The sequence below is a fragment of the Gracilinanus agilis genome, chromosome 1 (genome assembly GCF_016433145.1).
Source record: "Gracilinanus agilis isolate LMUSP501 chromosome 1, AgileGrace, whole genome shotgun sequence".
Lineage (NCBI taxonomy): Eukaryota > Metazoa > Chordata > Mammalia > Didelphimorphia > Didelphidae > Gracilinanus > Gracilinanus agilis.
Genome location: NC_058130.1, coordinates 91,680,112 through 91,694,033, shown reverse-complemented (window position 1 = coordinate 91,694,033; position 13,922 = coordinate 91,680,112). Strand labels below are relative to the sequence as shown.

At 40.6% G+C, this 13,922-nt stretch overlaps 2 protein-coding genes across 4 annotated transcripts in view; one reads left to right on the top strand and one right to left on the bottom strand.

The window, feature by feature from the left end:
- RHOA (ras homolog family member A) overlaps positions 1-12,415 on the bottom strand; it is a 61,972-nt gene extending 49,557 nt beyond the window's left edge. Inside the window, exons 1-3 of one of the 3 annotated variants that reach the window (XM_044678603.1) lie at positions 12,254-12,415; positions 7,142-7,271; positions 3,760-3,829 (exon numbers count right to left, since the gene is read on the bottom strand). The gene's annotated coding sequence lies outside the window, so the exon portion shown is untranslated. The remainder of the gene's footprint in view (positions 1-3,759; positions 3,830-7,141; positions 7,272-12,253) is intronic. The other 2 variants (XM_044678671.1, XM_044678526.1) reach the window with 2 other exon arrangements.
- Positions 12,416-12,682: 267 nt separating this feature from the next.
- LOC123230783 (T-cell leukemia translocation-altered gene protein homolog) lies at positions 12,683-13,690 on the top strand. Its single transcript, XM_044656954.1, has 2 exons — positions 12,683-13,115; positions 13,632-13,690. Exons 1-2 carry the CDS (start codon positions 12,884-12,886, stop codon positions 13,688-13,690), a joined length of 291 nt encoding a protein of 96 aa, XP_044512889.1. The 5' UTR covers positions 12,683-12,883.
- Positions 13,691-13,922: the final 232 nt, after the last annotated feature.

Genomic DNA, 13,922 nt, shown 5'->3' with positions numbered 1-13,922 from the left:
CTTTCATATAGCAATCTGTTTGTATATAGTAATTTGTGCTACTACTTTTTAGTACATATCTGTATGCTTAAAAAAAAATTTCCTTTTAAGGGAGAGCCGTTAACTGGATAAGTAGCATATCTTCTCCTCTCCCACTAAACACTAAATTCTTTAAAGGTAAGGAGAGTCTGTCTGTCTGTCTCTCTCTTTAAATTTTACAGAGTACTTCATACATGCCAGTTAACTGAAAGGTCCAGGTTGAAATCACAACTCTGACATATGCTGACTGTGAACCCAGATCAACCACTTAAGTTCTCAGTACTCTAGACAACTCTACAAGACCAAATTTCAGAGAAGGGACTGAACTGGTGGAGGGAGTTCCATATACCAATTAAGTCATAGGTCTAGTCCCTATCCTTCATGCTAAATATACAGAACTGGTACCTGTTATAATTGATATTCAGAGATGGATATAAGGAAATAGTTAAACTCGAATATATGATAGGATCACCACCACAAATATAAAGTGGTAAAACACAAGCCAAAGAAAATATGCAATTTGAAGTTAGTAATCAATCATTTCTTTTTTAAAGAGCCAAAAAGGACTAATTTCCTACTAATGGATAATAAATGAGGGGAAGACTGGTACAGCAAGATAACCAAAACAAAATCCTTGAATATTTTGCTTTAAAATCTTGGGGAGAGAAGTACTTAGTTTCTTCTTATGGGAGTGGGGAAAGAGGAGAATACAGCTAGAAATTAGTACTTTATAAAGATAAAAATGATCAATAAAATTATTTTTAAATCAAAGTGTTATATTTTCTGCTTGGAAGAGAACAAGTAATACCATCCCAGATTTTTTTTAAAAAAGTAGGCTGAGGGGGCAGCTGGGTAGCTCAGTGGATTGAGAGTCAGGCCTAGAGACAGGAGGTCCTAGGTTCAAATCCGGCCTTGGACACTTCCCAGCTGTGTGACCCTGGGCAAGTCACTTGACTCCCCCATTGCCCACCCTTACCACTCTTCCACCAAGGAGCCAATACACAGAAGTTAAGGGTTTAAAACAAAACAAAACAAACAAAAAAAAAAGTAGGCTGAATAATTTGGTCATTTGGTCATATGGCACATCACTGGATAAGCTGGAAATAAAACCTAGGTCTCAAAACCATCTACTTTATTTCAGTGCCTTTTTCACTTAACCAGATCTCAAAAAGAGCCAGCAACATCTCTAGTAAACTAATAATATTCAACAAATTTTGCCCTGTAGGGCAAAAAACGCCAACTTAGTGTTTAAAAGGCAGTAAGAAAAAGGGGTTAAAAGGACCACCATTAATGAAGGGAAGCAATTAAAAAACAAACAACACAACACTCTTACATTCTATCTCAGAACTGATACTGAGTAAGACTATGCAATTTGGGTTAACTGACTTGCCTACTCCAAGGATGTGTCTGAGACTGGATTTGAACCTAGGATTCTCACCTCTAGACCTGGCTCTGTCCACTGAGCCACTTAGCTGCCCCTTAGAAGAAGCATTTTTAAAACAAGTACTGTCCCTTTAAAAGGAAAATTCTATTAACCATCTATAGGATATGCTCTATAAGCAATATATACATACATACACTGCCATAGTTAGAGCTCCTTGAAAGGAATGATAAAGCTTCATTCTTTATATTTTTATCCCCAGAACCTCAAATAATGCCAAGCACATAGTAAGTGCTTAATTAACACTTGTTGATCAATTAATGCCATACACCAAAGCAAGAGTACATAAAATATTACTTCTGTTATACTCTTATGAAACACACTGGCGATGTTTTCTTCTGTTTTCTTAGTTCTGTTTTCTTAGTTCATTTCAACAGTGATGTTAGGTTTGTGTCAGGCCACGCTTACAATCCTCACTAGCAATAGCACGAATTTTAAAAAACAGTACTCAGGAAGACAGTTGAAAAAATGCACCTCATTCCTTTCATGAGAAGTAAAGGCTTGGGTTATAGAATTTTATATGTGCAAACAATTATGTCAGTTGATTGTGCTGAAATTAAAAATATACATATTTGATACAAATGAAGACTGCTTGATCTAGGGAAGGAGATATTCAGAAATGAATGTGATATGAAAACAAAAAGTATCAATAAAACTGTAGAAAACAAGAGACAAGGGCCAAGTGTTCATTTTGTAACATCAGTTGTTCCCCCCATGTAAAATTAAATCCCTTATAAGGATTAAATCTATGACCTCAACACCATGGCTTGACCAAATAAATTAGCTAGAGTACATGTCTTAAGATAAACTATAATTAAGTATTTCTTACAAAGAGTTTTTGCCCACAAAGGAAAAGAGAAAATAGCTTTTTTAAATGGGGAAAAAGAAGTACTTCAATGAAGTCAAAGTATATATGAAATATATGAAAGAAAGGGCAAGATTATTTTAGCCTCAAGGATTATTATATAAGCAAGTTATATATGTGTGTATGCGTATATATATATGCAACTCCAAAGTAGAATATTTATCTACAAATATATAAGAGAACATTCCAAGTTAAATAATTCCTCCAGATAATGGAAAGCAGTAAGCAAGCAGTAGTAAGTCCTGCAGCAATACAAGTTTAGGCCAAGCTGTTTAATTCTATTAAGTTAAAATCAGAAATTTGTTCCCATGTTCCATTTTATATCTAAGTATTTGAAAACTCACCGAGTTAGATGTATACTATGTGTATCTCCACCTTAAAACTAGTCACAACTCAAATATCTTTATGGTGAACTTTATTCCCTTTATCTCTATGTTTTTCTGGACTGTTTGTTATTGGTACCATCTCCTTTGTAGCCAATCATATCCAGGTAACAATCATAGCATAGGCAAAAGGTTAAGAAGATTAACTGATACAAACTAAAACAATGAAAAAAGGAGGTCTAGCTCAAAAGTGGCAAGCAGAACTAAATTCAGTAGGCCATCTAGAAATTCAGTAAAAAAGGAGATGTCTTTAGAAATATAGAAAGAGCTGTAATTATGAGTAGAAGATAACAGGAAAGCTAGAGAGTTTATCACAAAAAAGTTGAATGGAAAGGATATGTGGAACTCTAGAAAAAAATTAAGCAGAACTACAAGTGAAGAGTGAATCTGAACTATGACTATATAAATGGAAAGAACAAAAAAAATTGAATGGCATGTAATTACTTTATGATCATGTGAAGATCTCCCCAAAAAGGAATAAGAAAATATACCACCCTCCTTTTTGGCACAGGTGGGGAAGGGGATGACAATGACTATGCTTAAAGATATGAAAAACTACATACTGTCAATTCAGTTTATATGGTTTGTTTTGCTTTAATTCTCTTCCTCCACTTTTCTATTCTTTTTTTACCCAAGATAGCTCTCTGGTAAGGAGGAACGGTTTTAATGAGAAAAGCAGTAAAAGGACTTTAAGATATTTTAAAAATATTTTTAAAAAGAGTTCATTGGGGGGGAGCAGCTGGGTGGTTCAGTGGATTGAATCAGGCCTAGAGATGGGAGTTCCTGGGTTCAAATCTAACTTCAGACACTTCCTAGCAGTTACCCTGGCAAGTCACTTAATTCCCATTACCTAGTCCTTACCTTAGAACCAATACATAGTATTGATTCTAAGATGGAAGGTAAGGGCTTAAAAAAAAAAAGAGTTCATTGGCTAACACTGAAGAACAAAAGAATGTTAGTGATAGTGATATATGTTTCCCCAGTACCTTCTATTACTTGTTCCTGTGAGGGGAAAAGGAAGCAAAGAGCAGGTTTCTGATGCATATACCTACCTCACAGGAATGTTTGTTGAGAGAAATACCACCTGTATAGCAGTATCTTGAACTTCTCAGAGGAAAGGCACTATGGAAATGTAAAACAACAATAAATTTGGGAATTAAAATTGATTAATTCTGCTATGGAAAATGAAGTACAGTAACCTAAATAGGCTTGCCCCAAGACGCCCAATGAAATCTGGTAGCCAATGTGGGAGAGATGCCCAGGATTTAATTTTTGAGAGACAAGCTAGGATATTCAACGTATCTATCTATATATTTATTCATTCTTCTCATGGAATTTCACATGCTATGTGGACTATGCCAAGTTATGCCTTCCACATTGTGACTTTCTCCATCTTGGCTCTGATATATTGCAGGTTGGGATAAAAAATTATATGGGAATTTTTGGAGAGTTTTGCTGAAGCAGCAGAGGACACATGAAGGCCAGCAGGTGGCACAGAAAAAAAGTCTAAAAACTTATAAATGCATACTCAACCCAAATTTACAATAAGAGAAATGAAAACACCACATAAAAGAGAAGGAAAAAATTCAGACTTCTTTGGGAGGAAAGGCCAAAAATTTTTACTCTGATTTTCCAGATTTAAGGGGCGCAGAGATGGAGAAGGATTACATGACTTTCAACACTGCAAACATTATAATAATTTCTAAACAGCTAAATGGGATGATTTTTTTCTTTAAATAAGAAACCTAAATAGACTTTACTTGCCAATGAAACATTCCCTCTAAAACCTAACTTTTCACTGAAGTCAGAGACCTGCAAGGACATTCTAAGGAAATTGCTACTTCTAGACCAAAAAACACACCTATATGTGTCTTTGTGACTGAAACAGAAAAGAAAATAATATTGGCAACATCAGATCTTTGTCTGGAACAATCTAAAGGAAGGATACACATTAAGTCCCAAAAGAAGGTCATCATATATTATTAACTTTATTTTTGACTGTTTAAAAAAACCTATTATTTTGCTGATAGGAATGTTTTTGCTTTCTATAAGTCAGCAGAACTTAAGATTTCTTTCTGGCTCCTAAGGATGCTTAAATAGATTCACTATTTTGACTATTCTTTAAAGAACATACCACTAACGTTCACATTCCATTTTATACTGCAAACTACTTACAATTAACCATTTATGTGTCTCAAAATATGATGCTTATTAACCACTATAAAAATATCAGGAACAGTTCTATATTTTAATGGGGAAGCACATGAAACCAAGACAAAACAAAGTAGCACTGTTTCCTATTTACTATCAGATGTCTATCATAATTACAGGTACATAAAGTTTTTCCTTAATGTTTCAGTACCATGGACTGAATGTACATAATTTTTAAAAATAGGAATTAATAACTTCAACTAAATTGCTACTTAGAAACTTTAAATGTCTCCTTATCTCAAGAACACTTAACATTAAATGTGTCTAAAATGGAAGAGCAAGAGAGTTACTAATCTGGTGAGAGATACACAAATATGCTTATTCAGTCCTAATCAACCAAGTTAAGAAGAGCAAAACCAAAATGGCCAAAACTGCTCAGTTTAAAGAACTGTGTATATAAAGGTGAATATAGAGGTGGCTAGACATATAGAGGGCAGCCTAAAGGGAAAGATGTAATACAGTAAATATGGCTCAAGAAAGAACTAGGAAAATAATTTTGTTTTTCTAGCTAAAAATGAGGTTATAATATTGTCTAACTTGGGTTAGTCATTTACTTTCTCTGGGCTTCCGTTTCCTCAAGCCTAAAATAAATGGGTTAGACGAAATAACCATTGAGGTCCCTTCCAGCTCTTGATCCATTATTTTACAATCCCTTCTAGATTTAAAACTATGATTTTATGATTCTAAACCATTCTATGATAAAACTAAAGCAGGTGGAGAGTGCTTTATCCATCTCATCAAGATGCTGACTTTGATGTGAAGTAAAAAAACCTGAGTGTGAATATCTTCTACTTACCTTGGGCAATATACCTTAACTACTCTGAACCGTTTCTAATTTGTAAAATGAGGCAGGTAGACTAGATTTCTAAAGCCCCCTAGATCTATGATCCTATGAACCAATAAGAAATCTTAGCAGGGAATCTCTTCTTTAAGGACTCTCCTGTGTGTATCTTCTCCAGAACATATCCAATCTCAAATGACAAGGAAAACTTGGCTACATTAAGTGGCTACACTGAAGTGGATGGTCAGGAAATATGTTTCATAGGAAAACAATATACTATACATAACATTAAAAAAAACCTTACCTTCCGTCTTAGAATTGTCTGCAGGCCTGGCTCTTTATCCGCTGAGCCACTTATCTGCCCAGTAATTCTTTTTTAATTTCTCTTCAGATCAGGAAAACAATGAACAGGACAATGGCTCAGGCTATACTAAGAAACCTTATAGTCAGTCTTTACTAGGCTCACATACAGGGGCGGGGAGAGATTTAGGGGAGGGAAAGAAATTTTTTAACTTAGCTAGCTATAAAAGCATTAAACATTTTTTTCTTATGCTATTCTTGTGACAAAATGGAAAAATCAGAGCTAGATAACAATACAATAAAGATGAATTAGAAATAAGATGAAGGGTAGAACCTCAGGATAAATAAATACTTAAGAGTTCATATCAACTTAAGAGGTTTTTAGAGGGGAATCTTCTGAATTTTACCCTATGCTAGTTGACATTTTTAATTGAATAACAGTGCACTTATCAAATTTACACATGACATAAAACCAGCAAGTATAATAGTTGGTTAAATTTAATACAGATACATGTGAAGTCTTACACATGGTTTCAAATTCACCTTCATAGTACAAAACGGGGAAATTGTAGATTGTTTAAAAACAAAAAACTGGGGTTTTTAGAAGAAAGTTGAATAAATAAAGAGTGTAATATCGCAGCAAAAAAAAAAAAAAAAAAAAAAAAAGGCTAATGTGATCTTGGGCTTCATTAAAAAAGGCAGTGTTCAGAACTAAGCAAATGATAATATCATTGTACTCTGACCCTGGCCAGGCCACACCTGAAGAATATAGTACCACATCTACTTCTATGCACCCTATTTTAAGAAGAAATTGAAAGCTAGAAAATTCCTGAGGGCAGCCAAAAGGACTTCAAGATCATGCCAAAGAAAGGGGATATTTTTAGCATGAAGAAGGATGAAGGTGAAGGGATGGACTATGATAGCTGTATTCAAAAGTAGGTGAACAGTTGTCATGCAGAAAAGGTATTAAGATTTAAGAGTTAGGATAGAATTTGTGAAGAGGCAGACACAGATCTACAGTCATTGATTACAAGAACTCATCAAGTCCAGTCTTCTCTATTCTAGGCAACTTGGGATTCAAGTACCAAGAATGAAATTAATCCCTACTCAGAAGCAGCTTAAGATATGTAATAAAAACCTACCCAACAAATAAGGCCATCCAAAAATGGACTCCTTGGGTTCCCCTTCAATTGGGATCTTCAAAGGTGGGATGAATATTTGCTGGGTATGTTGTAAACTACAGTACGAGTTCTTAATCTAGGATCCATGAAGCTGTTTTTCAAAAAAAAAAAAAAAACTTTGATAATTGGATTTCAATATAATTGTAATTCTATGTATTTTATTTTATGCACCTAAAGCTATTATTTTGAGAAGAGGTCCATAGACTTCTCCAGATTGCCATTAAAAAGGTGAATTAGAACCTCTGCATTATAGGGTGTTAGATTAACTTTTGAGAGTCTGTGACTTCTTAATGGAAGGGTTCATTAACCTCCTTGAGCTTTTCATAAGCACATACCTATTTCCACAACCGATAAAAACCAGAGATGCTCAAAGAGTCAAAAGGTCAATCAATCTTTATGTGCAAGGCTCATCTAATTATCAAATAAATACCTTAAGACTTGGGGCCAGGTCAATGCAATTATCTTTAGTCCTGAGAAATGACCAACTCAGTATTAAGACACCCTAGCTGGGCACCTGTTTATAGCAAGTACAGAGATTGGATGACAATATCATCATTTCCTATCAAGTCAGGTAATGTTAATTCTCAGCTGCCTCCTCTATACAGTGGGGGATAAAATGACTTGTACTAAAAGATTTAGTGTTTTCCTTATAGAAAATCTCCTGAAGTAGTAGAAATCTTAAACCCAGTTTACTGATGAAAAAACAGACTCAGAGGTTAAGATGCCTTGCTCAAGGACACATACCTAATATGAGGCAGGCAGGACAAGTGCCTAGGCCTTCTGACATCAGGGTTCCAGAGCTCTTTTCTACTTCTCCTCAGTAAAGAAGCATGAGCCAGTGGAAAGAACACACCAGAGCCAGACGGATGGATTTTAATCCTACCTCTAATGTTAGCTATGTAGCCAGTATCAGTCATTTCTAGTCCCACATCACTATCAGCCAATTGAGTATTTTAGACCAAATGCTCCAGAGCCATCACCCCCTCAATATACCAAAAATAGAATTCAGCATCTTTATCCCCAAACCCACATTTTGTCAAAGGTACCAATATCCTTCCAGGACTGCAACCTCAGCACTCCTCCATCTCCAAGTGCCAGTTCCTGATATTTCTAAAGGACATGGGGTCTTTCTCTCTACTCACACAACTACCTTTTTGGTCATCACTGTTCACCCAGACTATTACAATGTCCTTCTAACTGGTTCCTCTTCCTCAAGATTTTTCTGATGCTTGAGATACACTTCCCCTCCTCACCAGGGCCTCTTCCTTCAAGAGAAAACTCAATCACCATCTTGAAGCTGTTTTGGTTCCACCCAAAGTTGTGTTCTTTTTCCTCAACTACATCTTGCATTTATTTTGTATCTACCAAGTAGGGATTATTTTAATTCTTTAGATGTATATACCCATCACCATGCATTAGTGCCTAACACACAGCAAGTGCTCAAAAAAGGCATCTTGATAGATTCAGTGACTTTGGGCCAGTCACTTATCTTTGAATTTCAATTTCTCTATCTTTAATCAAAGATTTGGGCTAATTGATCTCTGGGGTCCCTTCTAGTTCAACCCCACAGCTGAGCTGGTCCTCCTAAAATACTCAGGTTGGAATTGTAAGCTTGAACTTGCTAGCCCAGACTTGTGAAAAATAAATGTCTGAGATGAGTCCAGGGACCTGGCTGGCTCTGGATATGGATCACTATTGCATTGACTACACTTGACTTTGTCATGCTGCCATACAGGTTCAGAGAGCAAAGAGATTGCTTTGACAATTCTTTGGTAGCTGAAGAATTGTGATTTCCATTTGGTAATTGACTTCTGTAGATTCTTAGAAATTATAGACCATTAATACAGTGTACTAGAAAGAGGACTGGTCCAGGAAATCAGACACCTGGGCTCTAATCCAAATTTTTCTACACTGAGCAATTCAAGTCAACAAATATCTATTAAGCCCCTACTATGTGCATAGGAGCAAAGAAAAAAAGAAACATGAGAAATTCTCTCAACCTTATATTCTACTGGGGAAAGCATATAAAAAAGTTTTACAAAGCAAGATGTGAGAAGAGAAAGACAACTATCAATTATAGGTTAATCAGACAGGAAAGGCTTCCCAATGGAGTTATCAGCTGAATTTAGTCTAGAAGGAACTTAAAAAAAAAAAAAAAAAAAAAAAAAGGGTAGGGAGGTTGGTTATGGAATGCAGAATTCAACACCTAGACAGTTTAGCTGGAATGCACCTTGCCCCCTTTTCCCATTCCCCTTTGCCTCTGTTTCTTCATCTGTAAAAATGAAATTCAATTAGATGATTGTCTCTTCAAAACCAAAAATTTTATGAAAACTTGGGCCAGTAACTCTATTCATACCTCCTCCCTCCTAACATTCCACATAACTTGCATGTGAGAATAGGAAAAAAAGAGATTAATTCAGGATAAGCTGTATTTTGTATAAACTATTTCCTTAGGAAAAAAAAAAAAGTCATCTCATTGGACAAAGGATGTTAGACACTGAAAACCAAACCAAACCAAACCAAACCCTTACTTTTCTGTCTTAGAATCAATATAGTGTTTTAAGGCAAGAGACTGGTAAGGGGGCAGGGCAATGGGATTAAGTGACTTGTCCACATCTGAACCCAGTACCTCCCATCTTTAGGCCTGCCTCTCAATCCACTGGGCCTCCTAGCAACACAGCCTCCCTATATATTTTAAAGAAAAGCAGCAATGATCGTCAAGAGATGGACTTTTATAAACAAAACTGATCTTTAAGTAGCTCTTTAACCAAATTAGAAAATTTAGTTCAAGTTATCAACATTTTAATGTCAGTCAACAAGCATAACAAATGCATATGATGAAACAGGCTCTATATTTTGTCTCAAATTGTCAACACAAATGTAACTTTCAAAATGAAAATTTCTAACAATATCAGAAATAGCTACACAAGATGTGTATCGAAAGATCTTAATTAAAGGCAAAATGCACTAAAAAGTGTAATCAAAACTTCAAAAATGACAAAGTGTCATCCAATTCAAGTCAAACATTTACTCAGTACTTATATGCAAGTGAAGAGGGAAGACTAATCTTCCTTTCCTATTTTATCCTTCCCTTAGAGGAGGGTATGTTCTTAATAACTTGAGAGTTGGGGGATTAGAATATTTTTTTTATTTGCAAAGAATAGGTTAGGGTACAAAAAATGTTAAAGAGAATTAAACCAGTAACTTTTTGGTTTAACAATTGGTTATGATTTTCTTTTCTTTTTTTAAAAAAACCTTTACCTTCTGTCTTGGAATCAATACTGTGTATTGGTTTCAAGGCAGAAGAGTGGTTAGGGCCAGGCAATGGGGGTCAAGTGACTTGCCCAGGGTCACACAGCTAGGAAGTGTCTGAGGCCATATTTGAACCCAGTACCTTTCATCTCTGGGCCTGGCTCTCAATCTACTAAACCACCTAGCTGGCCCCGTTCTGATTTTCTGGTTTAAACTACCATCTGAAATGGTACTCACTCCACTCTGATCCAACAAGATCCTTAAAATAATAATAGCAGTTTTTACATGAGAAAAATCATATGGTTGTGTTTTTTGTTTTTTTTGATGTTAGGATTAGTTCTCTAATTTCAATCCAAAAGAAATGTTTAGATGAATGAAAAATGAGATTAACATACAAAATAAATTTGTAAACAGCAAAAACAAGAAAACTGGTAAATATATAATAAAAGTGGTTGTTTCCTTCTGTTCACAGGTTACTTATTTTAAAACCAAATGAACAGATTAGATTGATTTTATTTTACACTAATAAGAACCTGTATAAACCGTCTCTGGGTAAAGTAGGGTGGGATTTCAAGGAACCATTTTCAAACTCCAGTCCATACAGATCATGTTTATAGCAAATAGCCAGGTCGATGAGTTCCCCCCTTCTATTAAACAAGCTACACGATGGCAGAATTCTCATATTGCTTCCTGCTCCCCTCCAAGCCCATCACTCAGTCGGATCAATGCCTTGAACTCAAGAAGGTGCTCACGACAGAGGAGCCTATTTACTGCAGGGTCCATCTCACTACCTGCTCTCTCTAGCAATTTCACAATCTAGGTGGGTTCTGAAGGGAAGCAAGTTTCTGAAGGCGATCACGATCGGAGATCTATACGTTTGAAGCTATGGGGGATCTTGTTTAAAAAAAGAAGTCTCAAGGGCGAGAGAAAACGATCTGTAAGTGAGCCCCCTACCCAGCTCACGGACCCCGGGAGAGCCTTCTTTAGCTGGGTTCGGCCTTCCAGCGCGGTCAGGCCGGACATGGTCTACCTTCAGTGCGGGGTTGGGCGACGCCGAGGAGCTCCCCGGTTGGGGCCAGTCGTGTAACAGGTAGGAAAACAACCAAGAGGCGGTGTGAGGAAGTGCCCCAAGAGGAAGGAAGGGAGGGAGGGAGGAAGAGATGGAGGGAGGGAGGGAGAGAGGAGAGGCTTGAACCAGGCCGTGGCCTACGGGGAGGGGTACAGGGAGACCGAGCCAAGCAGGAGAGGGTCCAGACCCTCGAGACTCGGCCCTTGCCGCGGCCAGGCAGCCGAGGGCCGACCCAGGGTCCTAGGGAGCCGCCGCTTCACCCCCAGACAGCGAGCGGGGGCGGGGAAGAAGTGTGTGTGTGGGGGACTCAGCTCGCACCAAGCCCGCAGTCCGAGCGGCCCCACACCCATTCGGCGACCGCGCACCGAGCGCTGAGCTCGGGGAACAGAAGGGAGAACAAGCCAGGAAGAAACGGAGGAAACGGAGGCAGCGGTGGTGGCGGGGTGCGGCCTCCGAACTCCCCGGGACACACGGACACACACAGCCCCCACACACACACCCCGGGGCGGGGGCGAGGCGGAGGAGTTAGAGAGAAGCAGCAGGTGGGGCCCGCACAACCGACCCACGCCCGAGGGGCTGCCGGCTCAGCGGTCGGCCAAAACCCGGGACGAGAGCGGAGCAGCTACGCGGGAGGGGGCCACCGTGGGGTGAGGCAGGCCCAGGGAGGCGCCGGCACTTCGGAATCGGGGGGCCAGGGAAGGAAGGAGGAAGACCCCGGGAGGGGACGCCCCCGCCGGCAGGCAGCCTCTTACCTCAGGCGGTTCTCGAGTCCCTTTTCGCCGGGCGGGCTGCTCCGCGAGCCGCGCGTTCTAGGACTCAGGCAGTTTCTACACTAGAAACCGGCGGGCAGGCAGGCGGGGAGCGGGAGCGCGGGCGGGCAGGCGGGCGGGCGGCGGCGGCGGCGGCAGCGGCGGTAGCTGGAGGGCGGGTCGCAACGTGCGCGCTCCCGGGCCCAGGACGGGCTCGAGCCGTGGCTGGTTGCGGCCACGCTCTCAGAGCCCTGCCCCTAAGCAACGATTGCTCCAAATCACGTAACCTCCCGTAGAGGATGCTGTTTAACCAATCACCAACGCCGCGCTGGGCATCACGGGAGTCACAGGGCTATAAAAGACCTGGTTACTATTTTGTACTCCCGAGTCACCCACTCTATAGGTAGGTGGGGGGAGCGGCTTAGGGTTTGTTTGCGCGTGCGTGGTTTTGTGTCAGCCATTCTCAACCTTTAACTGCCACCTCTCTGCGCATGCGTTTTGGCTTTGCCTTTTTGGGCTTGGATGTAGGGGGCTCTTCTTGTTTCCAGATGTTCCAGCCGTGTTCGGCGCCTGCGCAGTAGCCGCTGCAGTAAGCCCCCCGAGGCTAGGTGGGTGAGCTTGAAGTTTATTCGCATGGCGGCTGAGTCCGGGTCCGAGCTAGGCTGGCAAGCTTTGCCCACGGCTGTCCTGGGCGCCTTGAGCACACTGGGCAGCGAATTCCTGCGCGAGTGGGAGGCTCAGGACATGCGTGTGACCCTCTTCAAGCTGCTGCTCCTGTGGCTGGTGCTGAGCCTCCTGGGGATCCAGCTGGCCTGGGGGGTGTACGGAAGCACCGTGACTGGCCTGTACCACCGGCCGTCCTCGGGTGAGCCGCCCCCGGCCCCGCTTTTCCCAGACTCTGGCCCTACGGCCAGTCTGACCGCCGTTCCCCAAACCCCGAGTCTGTACCACTCCTGGGAGAAGCCCCCTACTAGTGCCCCTCTCCTTAGCTTGTACCACTGCCCACCCATCTCGGCAGTGCAGACGATGGCAGTCCGGTCCTGGGACCGAGTCCTTCCGAAGCACCAAGTAGCGGCGGTGCTAGGTCTCCAAAGTCCGTCCCCTGATCCGGGATGCCCCCACAGCAGGAGGCCTATCTTGAGGTTCCAAATCTCTTAGTCAGCCCACAATACCCTTCTGACAAACGGTGGCTGGGGCTTGGGTTCTAAGCCCTAAACCTTCCAATCAATCAACATTTATTAATCACCCTCGTAAGGCTGGCCACCGTCTGGCCAGTGTTGCTATGGTAACGGGAGAGCCTGGATTCCCCTCGACCCTTTGGCCTTGATCACACTTCTTCCTCCAGGCTAGCCCTGAACGTTGATCCTGTTATCTCCCATAGGTCCGGGAGGCCAGAATGGCTCCACTCCCGATGGCTCTTCCTTGCTTCCTCCGTGGTAAGTGTTCCAGCTCAGGGTTAGTCATATCTCTTCTTGTCCACGGTAAACCTTAACATCTTACATTTCTATCCCACTTAACAGCTGACAAAGCACTTTGCTCTCAAGAGCCCCTATATATAGGGTAGGTGATGTTATCCTTATTTTCCATATGGGATCAGAGGCTTATAACATATTAGAGCTGGAAGTAGACCTGGGGAGAGCATGAGACTTTGGCCTCGTGAAAACTCGAGTTT